Source organism: Anopheles moucheti, chromosome 3 (assembly GCF_943734755.1).
Source record: "Anopheles moucheti chromosome 3, idAnoMoucSN_F20_07, whole genome shotgun sequence".
Lineage (NCBI taxonomy): Eukaryota > Metazoa > Arthropoda > Insecta > Diptera > Culicidae > Anopheles > Anopheles moucheti.
Genome location: NC_069141.1, coordinates 2,383,831 through 2,403,934, shown reverse-complemented (window position 1 = coordinate 2,403,934; position 20,104 = coordinate 2,383,831). Strand labels below are relative to the sequence as shown.

Sequence of the window (20,104 nt, the reverse complement as noted above, 5' to 3'; positions counted from 1 at the left end):
TAATTTCCATGGAGTTTGTTGGCCCCAATCTAAATAAAAATTCTCAAACTTCCACATGGTGACAGCATAACATGTGCAATCAGACTAATTGTACCAAATACTACTCGGAGTACTCAAGAAAAAACATCGTGGAAAGCTGTCTTGAAGTAGCACAGTTGTACCGCAGACCTACTACCACGGAATCTAATGCTAAGGTGCCTTTTTGTAGGTGATTTCCCGCAGAAAATGGTTATAGACATATATTTCTGTATATTTATATGATTTTGAAAGTGTAGAATTGTCGAGCAATGGAAAAATAATTACAAAACGAAAAATCCCAACCATGCTGTGCAGGCATGCTTTTGGAACGTGAGCAAACATTGAGGAATAAAATGGTTTATCTTGCATGAGATTAGTCGAGCACACACCAACAACTGTCTCGCGGCAAAGGGTACATCTTGATAATCCGATAGCAATCTCAATACACATAGCACGATGCCCACCGCTTACCGATACGCACACACTGCCAAAGGATCAGTGCGGTGGTTTGTTTTTATCCAGCTGACACTCACACGATCGCGAAAACAAAAACACCCCCGGGGAGGCCAGCGTAACGTACACACCCCTAAACCAGGGGAAGGCACGGTTTTGTGCACGGTTATAAAAGGAGCCAGTCCCGTTGTCGTCGCGCACACTACAGCCGGAAACGCCGTCGAATCGAACACAGCAACACCGGAGTTTATCTGTACCGGTTCGGCTTAGAGATGCATTCGGGCACACTGATCCTGACCGGTTGGGTGGTGTTCGTCGCTTGCTGCCAAACAGTCACCGCACGTAAGTATCCCTGTTAGTTTATCCCCCCCTCACTCAAATGGTTAAAATGCTCACATTTTCAACAGAGTTCAACAAATGCCCCGATGGTGAATCGTGCATAAATATTCATGACTGTGAACGATTCAGTCCGCACCATAATCAGCCCGCCAAATGGTCGACCAGCTTGAGGGATGAGTTTCGGCGACGGGTCTGCGAACGGGAAAGAATCGACGGCAAAAGTGTGCGTGTCTTTCGGGCAGTGTTGGTAGAATGTTTGTTATAATAATGCATTCACGCTCGTGCAGGTGTTCAAGGTGTGCTGTGAAGATCCCGTGCCGTTGGATGAGCCTGCCTCTCGGCGTGGATTGGACCTGCTCGATCTGGAGCAGTGTGGTTCCTACACGGACGACAAGATTTCGTTCGGCCAGGATGCTAAACTGTTTCAGTTTCCGTGGATGGCGCTGCTGAAATCCAAAACCGGCAACTTCTTCTGCGGCGGTACGCTGATCAACGAGCGCTACGTACTGACGGCGGCACACTGTCTCGTGAGCAATGATGCGTAAGTATCAGGTGGAAATGTACCTTAGCATTTATTTCTGAGAACATTCGTTTCCTTTTCCACAATGGGAACAGTGCGTTCGTGCGGCTTGGCGAGTACGATCTGAACAGTACGATCGATTGTGATAAGCACGGGGAGTGTGCAATGGCACCGCAGGACATACCAGTGGAGCGTACCTTCAGCCACGAGGACTACAGTGGTCGCTACAAGATGAACGACATCGGGCTGATACGCCTGGCTCGCCGAGCAGATCTGAACGATAGTGAGTCCCCACTGGGTCACCAGCCTCCAAATTATGCAACCTGACCCACTATTTCGTGTGATGTTTTCTTATCTTCCAGATGTACTACCGATATGTCTACCGGTGTCACCCGCACTCGGTACCAAACAGACGGTCTTCTTCGTGGTCGGTTGGGGCCAAACGCACAACGCTCTGTTCTCGAACAAGCTGCAGTACACCAAGCTGACTCTGGTGCAGAACGATGCGTGCCAGACGCAGCTACGGCAGAAAGACAAATTCGTCCGAATCACCGACACGCAGCTGTGCGCGATCGGTGCCGATCTGTCCGACAACTGTTCCGGTGATTCGGGCGGTCCGTTAAAGTCGATCAGTATGCAACACTCACGCTACGTCCAGTACGGTGTGGTGTCGTTTGGCTTGCGGACATGCGGCAAACAAAGTGCACCGGGCGTGTACACCAAGGTGGAGAATTACATAGACTGGATTCTCAGCCGGCTGGAAGAGTGATTTCCATTCGATGTTAGAAGCGTAAACATGACAAAAATCGTTCAAAATGATCATAACATAAGTTATAGCTCCACTAACCTCCTCACTTTAGGGTAGTTTTGTAGACGAGCACCAATACTCATGGAAAAATGCATAATGCGTCATGAAATATAACCGTGTTACTTCAAACATACAGATTGTTTCAACAATTTTAAAAAGATGCCAGCACGCTTAAGGGATACTTTTATTGTCCTGATAATAAAAAATATATATTTTACCAAAATGAACTATGTATAGATATTATAATTTATTGGCCATATGATGACCTATGAAATTAATCTCTTATTCGTTGCTATGAGTATTCAATCATCCATAGATAATTAGTCAGTCTTGTGTATGATCTGTGCTAAGCCCAAAACTTAATCTTTACCGTCTGTCCGCACTTAAGATAACGTTCTTATAATGACCATTGAAGAGCACCACAGACTCGACTTGCTGTTGCCATTGGAAACAAAACAAAAAACTATAATTGGGATTTTATATCTGTCAACATTCAAGATTCAAGACAACATTCACATCCACTCCTTTTATGTGTGAGGCCCTGCGTGGGGAAATTAGCAGCGATGGGATAAACCCGAAAGCACCGGAAAAACTAACTAAAGCAGGGAATTCATTATCCCAAATCTGTTGTCTGGTTCTGTTTTAGCAACAGATGTATGAGGACCGAGTGGCATAAGTTGAAAAGAGAAACGATATAAAGCGTTAGTAGACATTAAACTGATACGCGTTTCGATCGTTTCTTATATACGTAATGCTTTTTTTTTCATCGTTTAAACACTAACAAAGCGCTTTAAATTGCAAAAATGAATGGGTTATAATTAAATAAGTGGATAATTTCTTTGGAAAGTAGTTGGCAACACGATCCAATTATTAAATGAAGGACATAAAACTGGTCTGAGGATTTAAAGTTAAATGGAAAAATGGAGCACAACTTGATAGCGGCGTCTTATCTGATCTTTTGAACTACCAGATTAGTTGTACAACTTTTCGTTCTATACATTTTAAGTAATATATCCATAAAATGAAAACGGCCATCATGTAAAAAAGCTTTAAAACCAAAAGAAACTTCTTATTATCAACCTTGCCCATGCAGCATAGGAACTCATCCAGTGTGAGCAAAGCACCCACACATGCACAGATCCATCAAACAGCTGATTGTACCGCTTCGTAAACCTGTCCCGAGCGGCAATGGCGATCGGTTTTACACACACACACACACATAGGCATTCGTATACAAAACGTATGTAAACAATTCCGTGTTCCTACATGGATACAGAGGGGTTTCCCGTACTGGTTATAATTATAGCACGGAACTGGAATGTTACATTTTTGAGTTGTACTCATTAAAGAAGGGTATAGAATAGTGCATCTATTAAAATCTCGAGAGCATAAACGATAATTACGACCTGAGTGTTGGCAACCAAATGTATCGCATACCAGGCACCTCCACCTGTTGAACAATTGTAGGGACAACGCTTGGAATTCCTACCATTAATCACTTGATTGTAGTAAATAATTACGATTTATTAACTTCGATGGATAAGTATTATATTTCGTTAAAGAAAATAAATACTCTTTTTTAAGGTTTTTATCACACAATGTTAAAACAATATCTCGACATCTAGGTCTATGGTAGGTTAAGGCATCTCAAAAGGATTTTTTCAACTTTTTCTGAAGTTTTTTCTGTTATTTACAACATCTTCCCTTCTTCTTTATCGGCACAACAACCTCAAGAGGTCTTGCATTGCCATTTTTGGCTATCCATTAAGTATTTTTATTCACTCACACCCGGATAGTCAGTGTTGCGTACGGAGGATTGATCCAGATGGGTCCGCTCGTGCCAAGACCGACGCCACTACCAAATGGCACCCTACCGTTTACAACACACTTTTCGCTAATTTTTGCGCAAGCCAAATGCGGTGAAATGAGGTACGTTGTTTTTTCTTTGTCATCTATTGCTGCATTTGTAACTGCGATATTTAAATAATGAATCCTCAGGAACGTGTTAATGATTAACGAATATTTGCATTACGTCAATAATGAACTTAAACTAAAATGAACTTAAAAAGTTTGTTTTAAATGCCACTGAAACCTTGTATTTACTAATCCTAGTACTACACACTTTTGTTGCCATTTCAAAAGCTTTCATCGAGCACGTGGATTCGCACATTTGTGGCACTCACCGAATGCCACTCAGCGCATGCAAATTCTTGATCTGAGAAATCACGCTTTTCGAGACTTTCGTTCTACAAATTCTTTCTCTCTTTATCTTCCTCTCCTTTTCTCTCTCTCATACACACACACACACATTAGGGGAAATAACAGCTGATGCGACTGCACGCACAAGCTACAATAATCCAATCGCTCAAACCGGTCCCGAGCAATGTACAACAAAGATCCCCTCCACCCTTGATCGGATGATTCGTGCGATTCAACAAGTGGGCAATAAGTGAAGATCTCGGCGAACAAACAACGGGCAGACCTTCACGGGTGGGGAACCTCAATGGTAAACCGCGACAAAACAATACGCACACATAGCCGCACGTGTGCGCGATCGATCGCAATGGTCGAAGAGATTGTGCTACAGTGGAACCGGACCGGCGCCAAGGCGCGGTGAAAGAAGGCTCAAGTTTATAAACAAACCCGTCCGTTGGTCAGACCACATGAACCGGTGGCCACCCTCAAGGGGGGTGGAGGATGGGTTGTGCGTATGTGTGTGTGAAAGGGAGTTTACGATTGCGGCTTCTTATTCTTGGACGAACCGTCTCGCTCACGCTCCGGTGCGAGTTGGCTGGGCAGTGTATCTCGTCACGGCCCGCAATTCCATAGCGTACCGAACGGGTGGCCAACGTTGGACTTTCCCATAGAAGTTGTTACAAACGCACCGCACAGCTGCAACCAACTCAAACGTACGTCGCCAGTCACAGTCTGCGCTGGCCGATCGTCGTCACCGCACCGTTCCCGTGCTAGAAGCAACTGCGTACTGCCGTGTGCCGGACATTCTTCGGGTGCCGAACGGTACAAGGAAAAACCCCAAATAAACCGGAGCAGCAGTTTTTTTCTTTGTTGTTAGCCACGTGAGTTGCAACGCACTCGGTGGAATCTGTGCTTGGAAGTGGAAGGTAAAGAAAGATCCCCAAAATGCCGTACGGGGCAATAGCCTCGGTGAAGATACCGTTCGGGTTATGGCTTGTGGTGCTGATTGGTGGTGTGCTGTGGTGTGGCGGCAATGCCCAGAACTATAACGCACCCTCGAAGGCCGTCAGTGAACAGTTGGTTGCCGCAATTAACGATCTGGCACGGAAGCTCGGACAGCAGCTCGGTGCGTCCGGTGGTAACAGCAGCAAGACGGAACTGTTCTCACCGGTCAGTATCGGCAGCATGATGTTCTTGCTGTTGCGCGCAGCGAATCGTGACACACGGTACGAGCTGCTCGGTATACTGCAGCTCGAACAGTTTCGTGAGGCTGGTAATGGCCGCATACCGAGAAACTTCGCCCGTTTGCTGAAGGAGTTCACGCACGACATCGCGGGAAAGGGAATACTGGAGGAGTTACCGGAGTGGCATTCGTCTAGCAGCTGCTATCCGCGGATGGAAGGTTTCGATTATGAGGATGATGATGATGATGATGATAAGTGAGTACAGACGGTATAGAGTCTCATGATTCGACGAGATTTATCCGTTTCGATTCGTGTTGTGCTTAATGAATCGTATGAGAAGAGTCATTTATATGAATCTTTAGCGAGGAGCATATGAATTCGGAATCGACTCTCAAAAGATTTATGAAACATTCCGTGGTGAAGAGCAATGGAGTGAATCGATTCTTGGGGTTTGGTAGTGGACAAACTCCTTGGAGAATTTCGAATAACTCATGAATCTTGGCAACCGATGACAGGGGAAATTTTAGAGAATTCATGAATCTTTGGAATAGAGTTACAGTTCAAAGATTTATTTAGATTCCTGAATCTGAATCAGATTTATCCAACAGTAGTTTCCATCCATTTCGCCAGGTACCTTGATGAGCCGATTCAGCCCAACGTGGTGCAGCTTGCCAATGGAATATTTCTTCAGAACGGGCTGATGAATAGTACCAACTTTGTCCAACTTGCCAAAGAGCTCTATCAGGCTCAGATCGAGCAGGTCAACTTCAAGGAGCAACCACAGATAGCCCGCGCCACCATCAACCACTGGGTGAACGAAAGTACCCGCGGGCGCATCGAGGAGATACTGTCGGACGATCTGGACACCAGCACGCAGATGGTCATTGCCAATGCGCTGTACTTCAAGGGCACCTGGGAAACGTTCTTCAACGAGCCACAGTTCACCCGCAACCAGCCGTTCTTTCCCGATGGTGAGGATCAACCAGCCGTAATGGTGCCCACGATGTTTGCCAGCGGTTGCTTCCCGTACTACGCCTCACCTGAGCTGAACGCACGAATTATGGCCTTTCCGTACCGTAACCGTACCACGTCCATGTACATCATCCTCCCGAACGAATCGAACCGTGCCAAGGTTCGGCAGCTACAGGCAAAGCTCAGTTCTGACGCGCTCGATCAACTGATCGGGCGCATGCAGTTGAAGAAAGCGATCGTACAGTTCCCACGGATGCACGTCACCAACACGTACGATTTGAAACGAGCGCTGCAGCAGCTAGGTCTACGAGCACTGTTCGATCGTACGAAGAATAATCTGAAAATAACGGCCTCGAACAGGCGCAGCGGTACGGGAGGTCAGTCGAGAAAGCTGTACGTCAGCGAGATGGTGCACAAGATCGATCTTGACGTTAACGAGCGAGGCACGGAAGGTGGCGCGGTTACGATCACCGCCATGGAACGATCCCTACCACCGGTGAACTTTCGCGCGAGGGGACCGTTTATACTTGCCATACGCCACGATCCAACGAAGATGTTACTGTTCTATGGTGCTGTGTTTGATCCTTCGTAAATATGCGAAAAACCAGTCCCACCGCTACCCATCCCAAAATGCACTCTTGCCTTAGTTAGTACATCCGTTCTTGGGATCGTTATATTCTCTGAGAGAACATGCATCCATGCTTTCTCAACCAGCTGTCTATAGTATGATAAGTAAGGCAATATAGGAAAGATAAATGCTTGATGTACTGTGGCGTCTGCTCTATGAACCACAATGTTCTTTGGGGCTGGATAAAAGCATCGGAATGACCTACACCCCTCCGCATTTAGTCCAATTTTATTCGCGACCCATAGGTTGCGAAGGTGAGAAACTGGTATGAGAAAACAGGAATACAAACCGACGGGGTTTTCCACACTCATTCACCCAACCGATTAGCAACGCTCGCATCCCAATCAAGGCCATTTTATTTGTCATCTATTAACGCGTGCTTTTTAAATGTGGGATTCAGACGTGGCAGGGTGCATCGCAAATGAACAGTGCTGGAACGATTGTTCGAACGTGTGCGTCAGGATTAATTATTCGAATTGTCTAACGTTATCCGTCTGTGAAGCGAACGGGATGTTATGAACGGGTTTTGGTCACGTTGTACTTCCACACATCATCGTTTCCTGATATAACCAGATCTCTCTTTTTTTATCCTTCCTGCTGATTAATGGACACGTGGAGCTAAGCTGTTGATACTTATTTTAAATTAATAGTAATAAATAGCATTATCTCATGATGCAAGAGGAAACAACACATGACATAACACCCTACGATGTATAAAAAATCGAGAGGAATGTTAAGTTCGTTTTACAAATTTCTTTGGAAAATAGATTTGTTGCAGCTATCGAACTTAACGCCAATTTTAAACGGCACTTATACAGTGCGGTGAAAATTCGCGCCACGCAGGAAATTCTATTGAAACCATACGATAGTAAATCATTACATAGTTATATGATTTTTCAATGCAAATCGTAATGCTATCTGGATAAAATTGAAGCTTTATCAAGTTCTGGTAGATTCTCAAGCAGCTTTGAAGCCAGTGTCATTTATCGTGAACTTTTATTATTCCTATAAAAATCAAACAAGGGCTTTTATTTACACATTCAAGTTTATCCATAAACATTTCGTTGATTTTGATCGCTTATAGGCTTGTCTAAAACCTTGTGATATGTCCATCAGTAATTTAAATTCATGACTGCTGCACCATGAATTCAAGGTTATTATAGCAACGATGAATTTTCTATAGCAAACTGGCAACACTGACGATGCACGTCGTTTTTCCAAAACACAACTGTCAACATTGGTTTTGACAAGAGGCGCGTAAATACCGGCGTCATCATCAAAATATCTCCCAGTCCAACGCGTATAGTGAACGTTTTCCTGTGTTTGCATGTAAAATCATGTCACAAAAATCCATTTTGTATGTACAATTTTGTATTCAACGATTTATCTTTGCATATTGAAACGTGTTTCCTTTTGTCGCAGATCTTTTTTCGCGAAGAAAACCTCACCATCAGACGGAAGCAGCACAGTGACGAACCAAACGCAGGAGAACAATAATAAATCGTCAGGAAGGTGCGTATTCGGTGGTATTAGCACCTGCAATGAATTAAACATATACTCATTGTAGTGTGTATATGTGTCTGATAGAAATTGGTAGCTGTTGGGGACAGTATGCGGTTATGCAATTTTATGCAGCTGGTGCCGTTGGTTCGACGGACCGTCAATTACAGCACCGTGCAGCGTTGTAACGCAGACTTGCTCACCCTCATGCATAGCTATCGCGCGGCTAACTATCGTACCCCATCAGCATTAAGTCATGTTTCTTCCTATCATTCTATCCGACGTTCAATTACAATCCGCAGCAGCGAACCTTTGCTGGCAAGCAAACGATCCATCAGTGCGGAAGATGAGGAAGCTTCAAATTCACCCGTGAAAGTTACCAAAAAGGCAAAACGATCGCGTGTCGTTTCGAGCAGCAGTGAGGACGAACCAGAACGCAAAGAACCCGTGAAAGGGTGTGTGTTTAACATCTACCGAATGAAATTGTGCCTAAAGCTAATATAGCTGTCGTTTACTTTACAGCAAAGAGAAGAAAACTCCGTCCCCGAAAGTCGTGAAAGAAGAACCGAAGGCGAACGGTAAGGCTGACTGTTCTGTTAGCGTTAAAAAGGAAACGGAATTACAAACAACTCCAAAGAAAGAAAATGTTGCTGCAAAGCGTAAGAAAGATGGCAAGAAGGTTTCACCCACAACGAAGCCAAAGTCGCCAATTAGTGTCGTAAAGAAGGAGGAAAATGCATCACCTAACAAGGATGAATCCGCAACGAAGAAGTCTGATGCACCCAAACCAGCCGCGAACGGTTCCGGAGGCTCCGGCGCTGCACGATCATTTTTCTTCTCCGTCAAAAAGCAATCAGATGAATCGGAAAATGTGAACGGAGGAGCATCGTCCAATGATGGAACGAAATACGATCCATCGAAGAAAAACTATCACCCATTGAAGGATGCATTCTGGAAAAAGGATGAACGGTCAGTTGGATTTTACTCATTACAGCTTTCTCCGTTAAACGTGGAATATGTACTAAAACCTTTGCCACCTTTCTGTCATCCCTCTCTAGTGTTCCATATCTAGCACTGGCACGTACGTTTCAAATGATTGAAGAAACGAGCGGTCGTCTCCGGATGATTGAGATCCTGTCGAACTACTTCCGCTCGGTGATATTGCTTAGTCCGAAAGATTTGCTCGCCAGCGTGTACCTCTGTCTGAATCAGCTCGCCCCTGCCTACGAAGGGGTAGAGCTTGGTATAGCAGAATTTTCCCTCATGAAAGCAATTGCGCAGAGCACGGGTCGTAGTTTGGCACAGATAAAGGCGGACGCACAGACAACTGGTGATTTGGGACTCGTAGCAGAGCAGTCCAAGAGCAGCCAGCACCTAATGTTCCGCCCGGCACCGCTTACGGTGGACGTCGTGTTTGGAAAGTTGCGAGACATCGCCTCGATGACGGGTTCTACGTCGATGGCCAAGAAAATGGACAAAATCCAGTCAATGTTTGTCGCCTGTCGTCACTCGGAGTCACGCTACATCATCCGCTCGTTGGCGGGCAAGTTGCGCATCGGTGTAGCGGAACAGTCGCTTTTGCAAGCACTGGCTCAGGCATGCGCACTAACACCTCCGCAAGCGGAACCGGCTGTCGTAAACGCTCTCGCCGGCGAGTCAGAAACGCGTGTGAAGGCACGGGTGGAAGAGGTAGCACTCGCATTGAAAACCGTATACTGTCAGTGTCCGAACTACAATCGAATTGTGCCGGTGCTGCTGGAGCACGGAATACTGCAGCTAAGCCAACACTGTCCCATGCAACCGGGCACACCCTTGAAGCCCATGCTGGCCCATCCGACAAAGGGTGTGCAGGAAGTACTACAACGATTTGACGGTATCGATTTTACCTGCGAATGGAAGTACGATGGCGAACGTGCACAAATACATCTGCTCACCGATGGAAGCGTACAGATTTTCAGCAGAAATCAGGAAAACAACACGAGCAAATATCCGGACGTGATCGCACGGCTAGAGTTTACACGCACTGATCCGGTCGCGAGCGCCATCCTGGATTGCGAAGCCGTGGCTTGGGATACGGAGAAAAAGCAGATTCTACCGTTCCAGGTGCTAAGCACCCGAAAGCGCAAAGATGCGAACGAGGCGGACATCAAGGTGCAAGTATGCGTGTTTATGTTCGATCTGCTCTACCTGAACGGTGAACCGCTCGTCGAGCGACCGTTTGTCGAACGTCGGGATCTGCTGTATAAACACTTTCGTGAAGTCGAAGGCCAGTGGCAATACGCAACCCGACTCGATACGAGCGATCTGGACGAGCTGCAGCGCTTCCTAGACGAGGCGGTCCGTGGCAACTGCGAGGGACTGATGGTGAAAACGTTGGCCCGCGAGGCAACGTACGAAATCGCGAAACGGTCCCGCAACTGGTTGAAGCTGAAGAAAGACTATCTGACCGGGGTGGGCGATTCGCTAGATTTGGTTGTAATCGGTGGATATCGCGGACGCGGAAAGCGTACCGGAACGTACGGTGGTTTTCTGCTCGCCTGCTACGACGACGAGAACGAGGAGTATCAGACGATCTGCAAGATCGGTACCGGTTTTTCCGATGATGATCTGCAACGTCATACGGAATTTTTCCGCTCGCACGTCATACCGCAGGCAAAACCGTACTACCGGCACGAATCGAACGTCGTGCCGGACGATTGGTTCGAAGCGGTCCAGGTGTGGGAGGTACTATGTGCCGATCTGTCCCTCAGCCCGGTACATCGGGCCGGAATTGGAATCATCGATCCGGAAAAAGGCATTTCGCTGCGGTTTCCGCGGTTCATACGCGTGCGCGAGGACAAGGGAGCGTCTGATGCGACCAACTCACGGCAAGTTTCGGAGATGTATCTAAATCAAGATCAGATTAAAAATCAGACGGGTGGTGGTGCCGCACGAGACGCGGAGGAAGATTTCTACTAAAGCGTGGTGTGGATGGTGGAGGCAATTGTATTAAGTTATAGTTTAATTAGAATAATAAATTTTACAATCGAATTAATGTTATTAGTTTTGTTTTTAAAATATTGAATAGTCGTTTGCGTTTGGCCTTTGTACTCCATGTTAGAAGCGATTGTATATGCTGACATCATGCGCTATCTTGAACAGTTATTGCAACAGAACCGCACCAAGTTTGATACATCTGTGGATTTTTAGTATTACTTGAAATATTTAGTTTGGGATTGGTGCTGGCATAAGTGAAAATGGCATGACCGTGTAAACTAAATTGTTCAGCTCGCTTTTCGCAACCTGGCGCAGGTGATTTGCGCAATTATGCGATCGTGTAAACTGGCCTCAACCTACTGGCCTGTCAAATTAACGTTTCGTGTTGTTCCCGCCAAAAAGCAATCTCGCTCGTAGTCGTACTCATTCACACCGTAGTCGGCGACGACGAAGATCGACGAAGTTTCAGACGGTACGGAAGAAAGGTAAGCTATCGCAATTTCAATAAAATTACATTATTTACTCTTCAATAGAATGCATGCACACATCCCTCATGAGTTGCTACTTAACCTTGGGCAATCATGGGATAAAAATAAATTTAGAATCAATGTTTGGACTTTAGACTTTAGCAACATTGTCTAAAACAGGGATTTCCAAACTACTCACCCCAACCCTCCCACTAATTGCAGTGACCAATGATTTAGCGAAGTGCAAGACAGGTGGCGGTCGGTACATTTATACAAATGTGAACAACTAGGTTTCTAGGCGTGGCACGAGAAACACACTTCGATTTCGATACCCCTGTTTGGGATCAGAAGAAATAGGGCACGCTAGTGGCGATTGCTGGCGATAAGAGAAGTCTGCGTGCATAAGACGATATCTTATCCAGCAGAGTGCGTGAATGCGGGTATGATTGCACCTATCTATAAGCACATCAATGAATTTAAAGCTGCTTGTTTACCCGATATGTGGGGCTCATCAGTGCGAAATCGGTCAGATTCTCTGGATAAGTGATCTCTATTAGGAAGTGGCAGTTCTATATTAGTCTTCGCGATAATCCCTGATGTACGGCATGGACGGGAAGAAACTACAGACAAGTGTATTTCTTCGTTATGCAGTTCCTTTCTGGCGATGGCTATGTTTTCGTAGCTACCTTTACAAGCACCAGCTCACGGAGACGCAAATGACGAAAAATTCCTATTCGAGGAATATGGCCCAACACGGGAGGTTTATTTGTGCAATCCCATGTCAACGCATTTATTCGCACATGTGCACATGTGAACATTCGCACATGCGCACATTCGCGCACTTTCGAAGATTCGATTTCGAGTTGCGTTACAAGACGGATTAACTGACGTAGAAGCTGCAAAATGGCTGATAAGTGTGATGATGCATAGCTAAATGAGTGATGATAGTGTGTTAGTGAAGCGATAAGCCAGCACAAATTAAAAAAAAACTGTCCCGGTCCGAACGGTATGCACCATCAAAAGCAATGCGCCGATGGCCATGTCCTAACTCTCGCCGAATGAAAACATCGTGGATGTCCCCGTCCAACACGAGGAAAAATGTCTTGCTTTGCCCGCTTTATATTTTAATTTAATAATGTAGAATGTACGAGAAGAAATAATGTTAAATACATTCTATTTTACATACTAACATATTTCTTACAGATGACGCTGGCAAATATTCCGTTTCGCAGAACATTCTACGGAAATACAGTATATTATTTTCCTGACAAAAGAACCGCCATTAGAAAACTGCTTAGTCTTTTTCGGAAGGTCTTAAAGCTTGGGGTATTTAACTTTCACGACAATGGGTTTGCGGTATCGACAATTTTGTGTCTTAAAAAACCCCTCAAGGAAATTTTACTCGAGCAAAGCCCTCTACTGGTTAGCATTTTCTGCGACCAACAAAACCAATACATATCCATCACGCAGGAGCCAACTTCCGTACCGTCCAACGGTAGCAGTCCGTCGGTTTCGTTGTCGCCAAACGAGGAACAGCTTAATTCAACTGACATGTTTGGTCTAATCGTTGTTGATGAAGCAGAGAACCCCGATACCGTATACGATAGTACAGAACGAAATGGTTCATATTTGAAGGTGACTTACAACAAGGACCATCACTGCATGACCATCACCCAGCATCAAGTTGACGCTTAAAAATTGTTCATAGTAACAAAACTCTCTACTGGTATGCGCGGTCAATGGTCAATGCGGTGCCTTTCATCGAACATGCTACTAGTGTCACATTTGTGGTAGAAGTTTAAAAGAAAAAGAGCAGAAAAAATTAACTTATTACATCAAAAGGGGTACAATAATGTACCATTTGTTGGAACTTTTCTCGAAAGACTTCAATCAAGCTCTGTAAGCCTTTAAACCAATCATGAAGGGCAACATGAATTCCCTAGATCATATTCTTGTAGACTGGAGTGTTATTCTTACTTAACCGTACAGTCAAGTCAGCACTTGGCATCAAGAAACAAACGAATTAGCTTAGTTGTTTAAGTTATGTTCATGTCTAATCATTTTTATTTTAAGATCATTTATGCTCCACGTTCTAAACCATTGGCTGTAAAACGTAGCTGTTTTTTGTTAAAGACATTTCCTTATTGTTTTGCCTTCCTGAGCTGAACTTGATTTCCTGAACTTGTTTGATTTAGATGTTGAAACTATGTTATCACGCAATCATCATTCGATCTCATGTAAAACTTTTTTACACGAACGGTGGTGGCTTACAGCTACCGTCAATTTTAGTATTTTTATATTAAAGTCATAAAATATATAGCGCGTAGGGTGGTTAGAGATGTTATAAAGAGGAAAAAAGACCAAAGAAAAAACAAGATACAGCTAGTAGCGACGGAGCGGTGGCTAAACTCGTCAAGCTAGCAGAAATTCGGAGTGACTTTTCGGCATCATATATCAACTGATTATGGATTGCTAATTGAAACACTACCACCGGCCAAATGTACATTCCGATTTGCACTGTACATTCTTCTTAAAACTCCGGTTGTATTACATTCCCACGCAACACCAATCGAAACCAACCAAGTTTTGGAAAAGCATGCAGCAGATTCCAAGCCGATACAACAGAAGTCTTTAAGGTAATGTCGTGGAAATCGTTTGAGGTATTATTGAAGTATTGGGAACTGAGATCAATTCTTTTGTATGTATTTCAGAACAGCTTTGGAAGGAGTCGTATGCAGTGCGAACTTCGACACTTGGGACACGATCTTTTCCCGTTCTCTCCAATTCTTTAAATTCGCGAATGATTTCTGTTGCCTTCGGATTGTTGTGCCCGCTGAGAACGTCACAAACTGCATTTATCGCCCGGCCATACATAAATGTAAATGGTGTAATGGAGAAGGCACGTAATACTGATGCCAGACGTAATACTGATGCCAATACCCGACAGTGTCCCGTTCAGCAGGAGGCGTACACGTACACAAAGCGGCTATTAGATGCATGAAGTTGAATTGATCCTGCTCGAAATCATAAGCAACCGCAGAGAACGGGCCGTTCTGTAACAGACCCACTCCAGCTTTCCATCTCTTCGTTGACTTCAAGGTAGCATACAATAGCATAACCAAGCAAAAACTTAGTGACGCATTGAGCTTCTTTGGCATCCTGGCCAAATTTACAAAACTAGTACGAATGACAATGACCATGTCACATTTTAGGTGATAGTGGATGGAAAACTCTCAGAGCCTAAGAAACCACCAAGGGTCTGCGCTATTCAACCTAGCGCTGACCATCCGCGACTAGGAGGTGAAGACCTCGGAGACCATCTTCTATAAGTCAATCTAAATCTTGGCATACGCTGATGAAATAGACATCATTGGTTTACGGATCTCATTCGGAGATTCGACAGGCTCCAGTAGGCTAGTCACGTGATTAAAATGACACTTGCCGAGGAAATGGACATGGACAGAGGTAGCCAGAGTGGGTAAAATAATGGATTGGCAGACGACGAGGCTCAACCGTGAGCAGTTTAGGAGACATCTGCCACGAGATAGACAGAGTGAATGTGTGAGATTACTATTAGTAATGAGGAAATAATCCCGAATCTTAACGCCATATTTTTAATTGCTCAAGATCGACTTCACTAATCAATTCGTACAAAGCCGCAATGGTTATTATCTAGTAGTATCACCCAACACTGCGGCTCCTCGTTAAATATTTCGTTTAACAAGATGGCGTTGAACTGAGTGATAGTTATTTTTCGTACTTCAAAACATTTCATTTGAAAAGGATAGGGCAAAAAACAACCATTTCATGATATAAAATTTAGAAATAGGAGAAATGAATGGCACGATTAACAGAAACCTAAGTTTTACGGTATGTAATGCATTCGTAATTAACAGTCACAGTATTGTGTTGTGCTGTGCTGTATCTCATTAACAGCAATATGAGTTCCTTTACAGCGGTAGCCGCATGACATCAGGAACCATGAGCTCCCAGTAATGAATTGTTAGTCGCATACAGTATTTAAAAATATTATAAACATACACTTAACACCATGCGTATTTTTACAAGGTAGACTTGTTCTCACACAAGCTATAGAAGATCTGTTCCTACAACGGAAAATTTGTTATATGAAACTCGTTTTAAACGGAAGACACATGGCTGTATAGTATTTCCACTATTTTACGTCTTGCAAAAGTGATTTATGACAGAAAGTTGCAGAACGTTAGGCTCTTTAGAAAGTCACTTAAATATACTGCACATCAAGGACGGACAATTTGTTCGCAAATGTACACAGATATGCAAATAAGGCACCGTTGCAACAGTAGAGAGAGATATAGAGACGGATAATTAGCGAGGGATAAAGAGGAGTAAAACAAAAATAAAAAACTATAACAAAATATGGAAAGTGTTTACAAGGTTAGTTGCTTCTTGACGATGAATAAATGTTCTTTACAGTGAACTAAAATCCAGTTCTTTCAATTTATATGACATAAACCACAGAGCCCCAGAGCAGACGACAATCGAATTAATGATATTTGTTAAATGGTCAGCGGTTGTTCTTCATGTTAGAAGCGGCTCTCTTACTCTGACATCCTGCGTTACTTTAAAAAGTATTACAACGGAATACCTATGACTACGCGGATTTCTATGGAACACATTATACGCTTATTTCGGGTATCGACTGTATCCGTATTCGTGTACTGTCGAAACCTTTACTTCCGACAACCGTTTTCGCCTCGTTGCAGGGTTCGCCTTCCCTTAATTCCCAACATTCATAAAATAACATAAATAACATTACGTAAAATAACATAACTTCAAAACTTAAAAAAGCAAACAGGAGCATCGCGGGTTTGCCTGTATAAGAGGCTCCTGAACTTATCGTTACAAGTTTAAAATATTGTTTCTTTGTTCATTCTTAAATTACATTAACGAAATGATTCCATTGATACCGTATACAAATCCGAAAAAATATGAAAAATCACCTGGAGCAGCCCGGTGGTATGATGGTAACGGAGCCGGTCTTCACACGAACGGACCGGACCAAAAACCCCATCCGGACCAATCCCCCGTAGCAAGGACTGACTATCCGGCTACGTGGTAAAATAAGTCGATACGGGCCAGGCCGTCCAAAAAAAAATATCCGAGCGTTTTTTTTGTAATTTTTCATTATAAAAGCAGCATCACTACACAATAATCGATGGGCATTGCGAGAAAAAAAACCAAATGATAAGGAGAGCTTTAAACCGGACCCATTAAAACATTGTGCAATCACATCAATGCAAAACGGAATGTCTACTATACTACAGCAAGGAGTTAATGGACACATGGAAATAAATGTATAATATACCGTTGAAATAACGTTTAAACATACCTGACAAATACACACACACACAACGCCATTTGTATCCTTTTGGACCGGTAGTTGCACTGGCAGTATCAAAACAATGTAGAGAAACACCTTGCATCCACCGGCCGACACCGAACTTGCCCCTGTATCGTTCCGTCCAAAACAATCACGACCCGACCGCGTGAACACGCTGCTAAAGGACTTTCAAAGGATACTAGATGGTACGTTCAGCGCAAACGCACTACCACCACTACACGGAGGATTATTCGCCCTGAACGCATTCATTGACATAACGAGCTAGAAGTAGCTCACACACGCCATACAACGTTCGATCGTAGAGTGCGCTGGACGGGTCTAAATTTTCAGCATACCGGAGTGTGCACACCGCATTTCGTGCGTGTTGTTGAGTGTCTCTACCGGAAAGTGGACCAAGGTACCAAGGTTGGTGCTTGCAAACGCTTTTCCTGGGTGCACCGTGCACGAACGTGTGTTTATGGTCGCGGTTTATGCAAAAGACAGGTGACCGCTATCAGAGTTCGGTGCATCAATCAGTGGGTGAAAAGTGTCCACTATTTGGTTGGATTTACTACAGTTAGTGGTGTTACGATCAATACACAGCAACGAGTTGGTTTTACGTCAACATCTGTGCGTTCGGTCCAGCAGCGTCTTCGTGACCTTCAGAAACGTGTCTGCAGAGTGTACCTGGAAGTTGCAGTGAGTTAAACAGCAGCCAAAATAGCCGGAAAACTCATCAGTAACTCACCGTAAGTAGCACCAACAGCGGCAGGTTTCTCGATGTTCCTTGTTTGACATTCGGCTTGACCTTGGCTGGCTGCACTTCAAAGTCCACCAAAGTCACTGGACTGGAAGGGTAGAGTGGAGTGGTTAACTTCGTTCGATGCTTCGATTTCTGGACTAGCGTTTGTTTCGTTTCCATGCATGTTGGCAGAATACCAAACACATAGCTGTGTTCTGACGATTACGCAACGGGTCTACTCAAAAGTGATGCAATTGTATGACAACATTGTCCGTAGCATTACAAGGATTTTCACAAGCGGCCATTTGTTCAATTTGTAACTACTTTCTCTCTCTCTCGTTCTGACTTAGGGTTTGGTCTGACGTAGTTGCGGGTAACATAGTTCCGCAACATGTTGCTGGTGGACTGGACTATACACGTATTTGACGTTAAATTCATAAAACTTCATATTGTGTTCCGTTTGAGTTGACCTTTCCGTTGTATTCGTCCGTTTCAGATCTTCAACAGCTGAGAAGCAGTCTGTTCGAGAAATGAACATATGGTTGTGATTTGTAAAATGGGATAGCCCTGCTTAGGCCAAACATTTATGACTTAGCTGGCATTGCTGGTTGCTCGATCGTATTAGAGCAATTGTTTGCTGTATTGCTTGTGTCCTGCGGGATATATCTACAGTTTGACACCGGGACAGTAAACACCGGGAGATTTGGCGGTCCAGATGAGATTCAAACCATCATATTCTGTCTTTTCAAAAGGGAGAATAGAAACTGCTCCAATTAGCAAACTGAAACAAGCCACCCTCTTCAATAGTAACGATGAATGAGCAAACTGGTCAAACAAACAAACAAGCCACCCCTAAATGGTACGAAGAAGGGTAGGAAGAAACTTATGCGTTGGTTTATATCGTTATCGGTAATTTGTTAGCCAATATAGCTACCATTGACAATATCTACGTCCCAAAGTGTAAAAGCAACTCAACTCGTCCACCAGGGGATGAAGATGGTTTTTGGTCGTACAGGTTTTGGACACCACTAATGTTCGAACGTATCCCTCCCATGGTGGAAGCCTTTACCTTGGCACTGAACATACGTTTCGATGTGTTTCTAGCAGCAACTGGAAACCACCGATAAACATCTACACGCGCACACTCAGAGAAAAAATAAACGGCGTTTGCTATGCGTGGCAAATATACAGTGTCGGACAAAAGTACATATTGTATCGAACAGCGACAGAAAATTAACAATTTAACAATTTAGCGATTTTAACAATTTTATATTCAGTTAAGTCATTCGTCATTCGTTAACATTTATTAGTTTACATTTACTGGCAACTGAAGGGCCCCCTGCTGTATTTGTAGCGGCGCCGGTCTTCACATGACAGAACCAGTCCAAATTCCATTGCGATCAATCCCCCGTACGCAGGAATGTCTATCCAGTATCAATTGCTATAATCACTTTTTCCATGCTGTTGCACCAGTTGCATTTGTTTGGTGTGACACTGTATACCCGGTTGTTCGCGACGATTGCTAGACCAAAACGTACCAAATAAGAAGGCAGGGTAGGGAAAAAACATAACCGTTTCTACTGCTGCTACGTTGACGATCGGGGAGGCTACGGTGCCAGCGCAGTTCAGTAGTGAACGAACCAAAATCCGGAACGGATACATTCGGACGACTCAGAGTTCTTCCAAAAGTTATCACTTCAAGAAGGTCATTACTTACGCTTTTCCCACAAGCGCGAGAGTAACATTAACTGAACATCTCATCGTGTACATGTGACAAAAACAAACCCCACCAGGAAAGGTAAGGCTTTCGTGGTCGTGCACTTGAACATTGTCGTGTATGCCTTGCCGCGTTTGTAGCTAGTGATCGTGCCAACCCAGGAACGGGATTTAATCTGACAGCTATTTTCTATCAATGACTACTCGGATGATTGGGTGGAAT

At 44.2% G+C, this 20,104-nt stretch overlaps 3 protein-coding genes across 3 annotated transcripts; all 3 read left to right on the top strand.

Annotated features, from left to right (window-relative positions):
- Positions 1–684: 684 nt before the first annotated feature.
- On the top strand, positions 685–2,250 carry LOC128300695 (phenoloxidase-activating factor 3-like). Its single transcript, XM_053036851.1, has 5 exons — positions 685–813; positions 879–1,033; positions 1,098–1,351; positions 1,426–1,613; positions 1,693–2,250. The coding sequence occupies exons 1-5, from the start codon at positions 744–746 to the stop codon at positions 2,097–2,099; spliced, it is 1,074 nt and encodes a 357-aa protein (XP_052892811.1). The 5' UTR covers positions 685–743; the 3' UTR covers positions 2,100–2,250.
- Positions 2,251–5,121: 2,871 nt separating this feature from the next.
- LOC128300691 (serine protease inhibitor 28Dc-like) lies at positions 5,122–7,324 on the top strand. The gene is made up of 2 exons (XM_053036846.1): positions 5,122–5,773; positions 6,149–7,324. The coding sequence occupies exons 1-2, from the start codon at positions 5,280–5,282 to the stop codon at positions 7,080–7,082; spliced, it is 1,428 nt and encodes a 475-aa protein (XP_052892806.1). The 5' UTR covers positions 5,122–5,279; the 3' UTR covers positions 7,083–7,324.
- A 1,124-nt stretch (positions 7,325–8,448) lies between these two features.
- LOC128300690 (DNA ligase 1) lies at positions 8,449–11,591 on the top strand. The gene is made up of 5 exons (XM_053036845.1): positions 8,449–8,475; positions 8,541–8,630; positions 8,706–9,073; positions 9,141–9,587; positions 9,677–11,591. Exons 3-5 carry the CDS (start codon positions 8,730–8,732, stop codon positions 11,574–11,576), a joined length of 2,691 nt encoding a protein of 896 aa, XP_052892805.1. The 5' UTR covers positions 8,449–8,475; positions 8,541–8,630; positions 8,706–8,729; the 3' UTR covers positions 11,577–11,591.
- The last annotated feature ends 8,513 nt before the right edge of the window (positions 11,592–20,104 follow it).

What these genes read in the sequence shown, in the direction of transcription:
- LOC128300695 (XM_053036851.1), top strand. Translation starts at nt 744, where the DNA reads ATGCATTCGGGCACACTGATCCTGACCGGTTGGGTGGTGTTCGTCGCT. An exon ending in AAAGAATCGACGGCAAAAGT is followed by an intron (nt 1,034 to 1,097) that starts GTGCGTGTCTTT and finishes ACGCTCGTGCAG; the next exon opens with GTGTTCAAGGTGTGCTGTGA. An exon ending in TGTCTCGTGAGCAATGATGC is followed by an intron (nt 1,352 to 1,425) that starts GTAAGTATCAGG and finishes CAATGGGAACAG; the next exon opens with TGCGTTCGTGCGGCTTGGCG.
- LOC128300691 (XM_053036846.1), top strand. Translation starts at nt 5,280, where the DNA reads ATGCCGTACGGGGCAATAGCCTCGGTGAAGATACCGTTCGGGTTATGG. An exon ending in GATGATGATGATGATGATAA is followed by an intron (nt 5,774 to 6,148) that starts GTGAGTACAGAC and finishes CCATTTCGCCAG; the next exon opens with GTACCTTGATGAGCCGATTC.
- LOC128300690 (XM_053036845.1), top strand. Translation starts at nt 8,730, where the DNA reads ATGCGGTTATGCAATTTTATGCAGCTGGTGCCGTTGGTTCGACGGACC. An exon ending in CGCAAAGAACCCGTGAAAGG is followed by an intron (nt 9,074 to 9,140) that starts GTGTGTGTTTAA and finishes TTTACTTTACAG; the next exon opens with CAAAGAGAAGAAAACTCCGT. An exon ending in TTCTGGAAAAAGGATGAACG is followed by an intron (nt 9,588 to 9,676) that starts GTCAGTTGGATT and finishes ATCCCTCTCTAG; the next exon opens with TGTTCCATATCTAGCACTGG.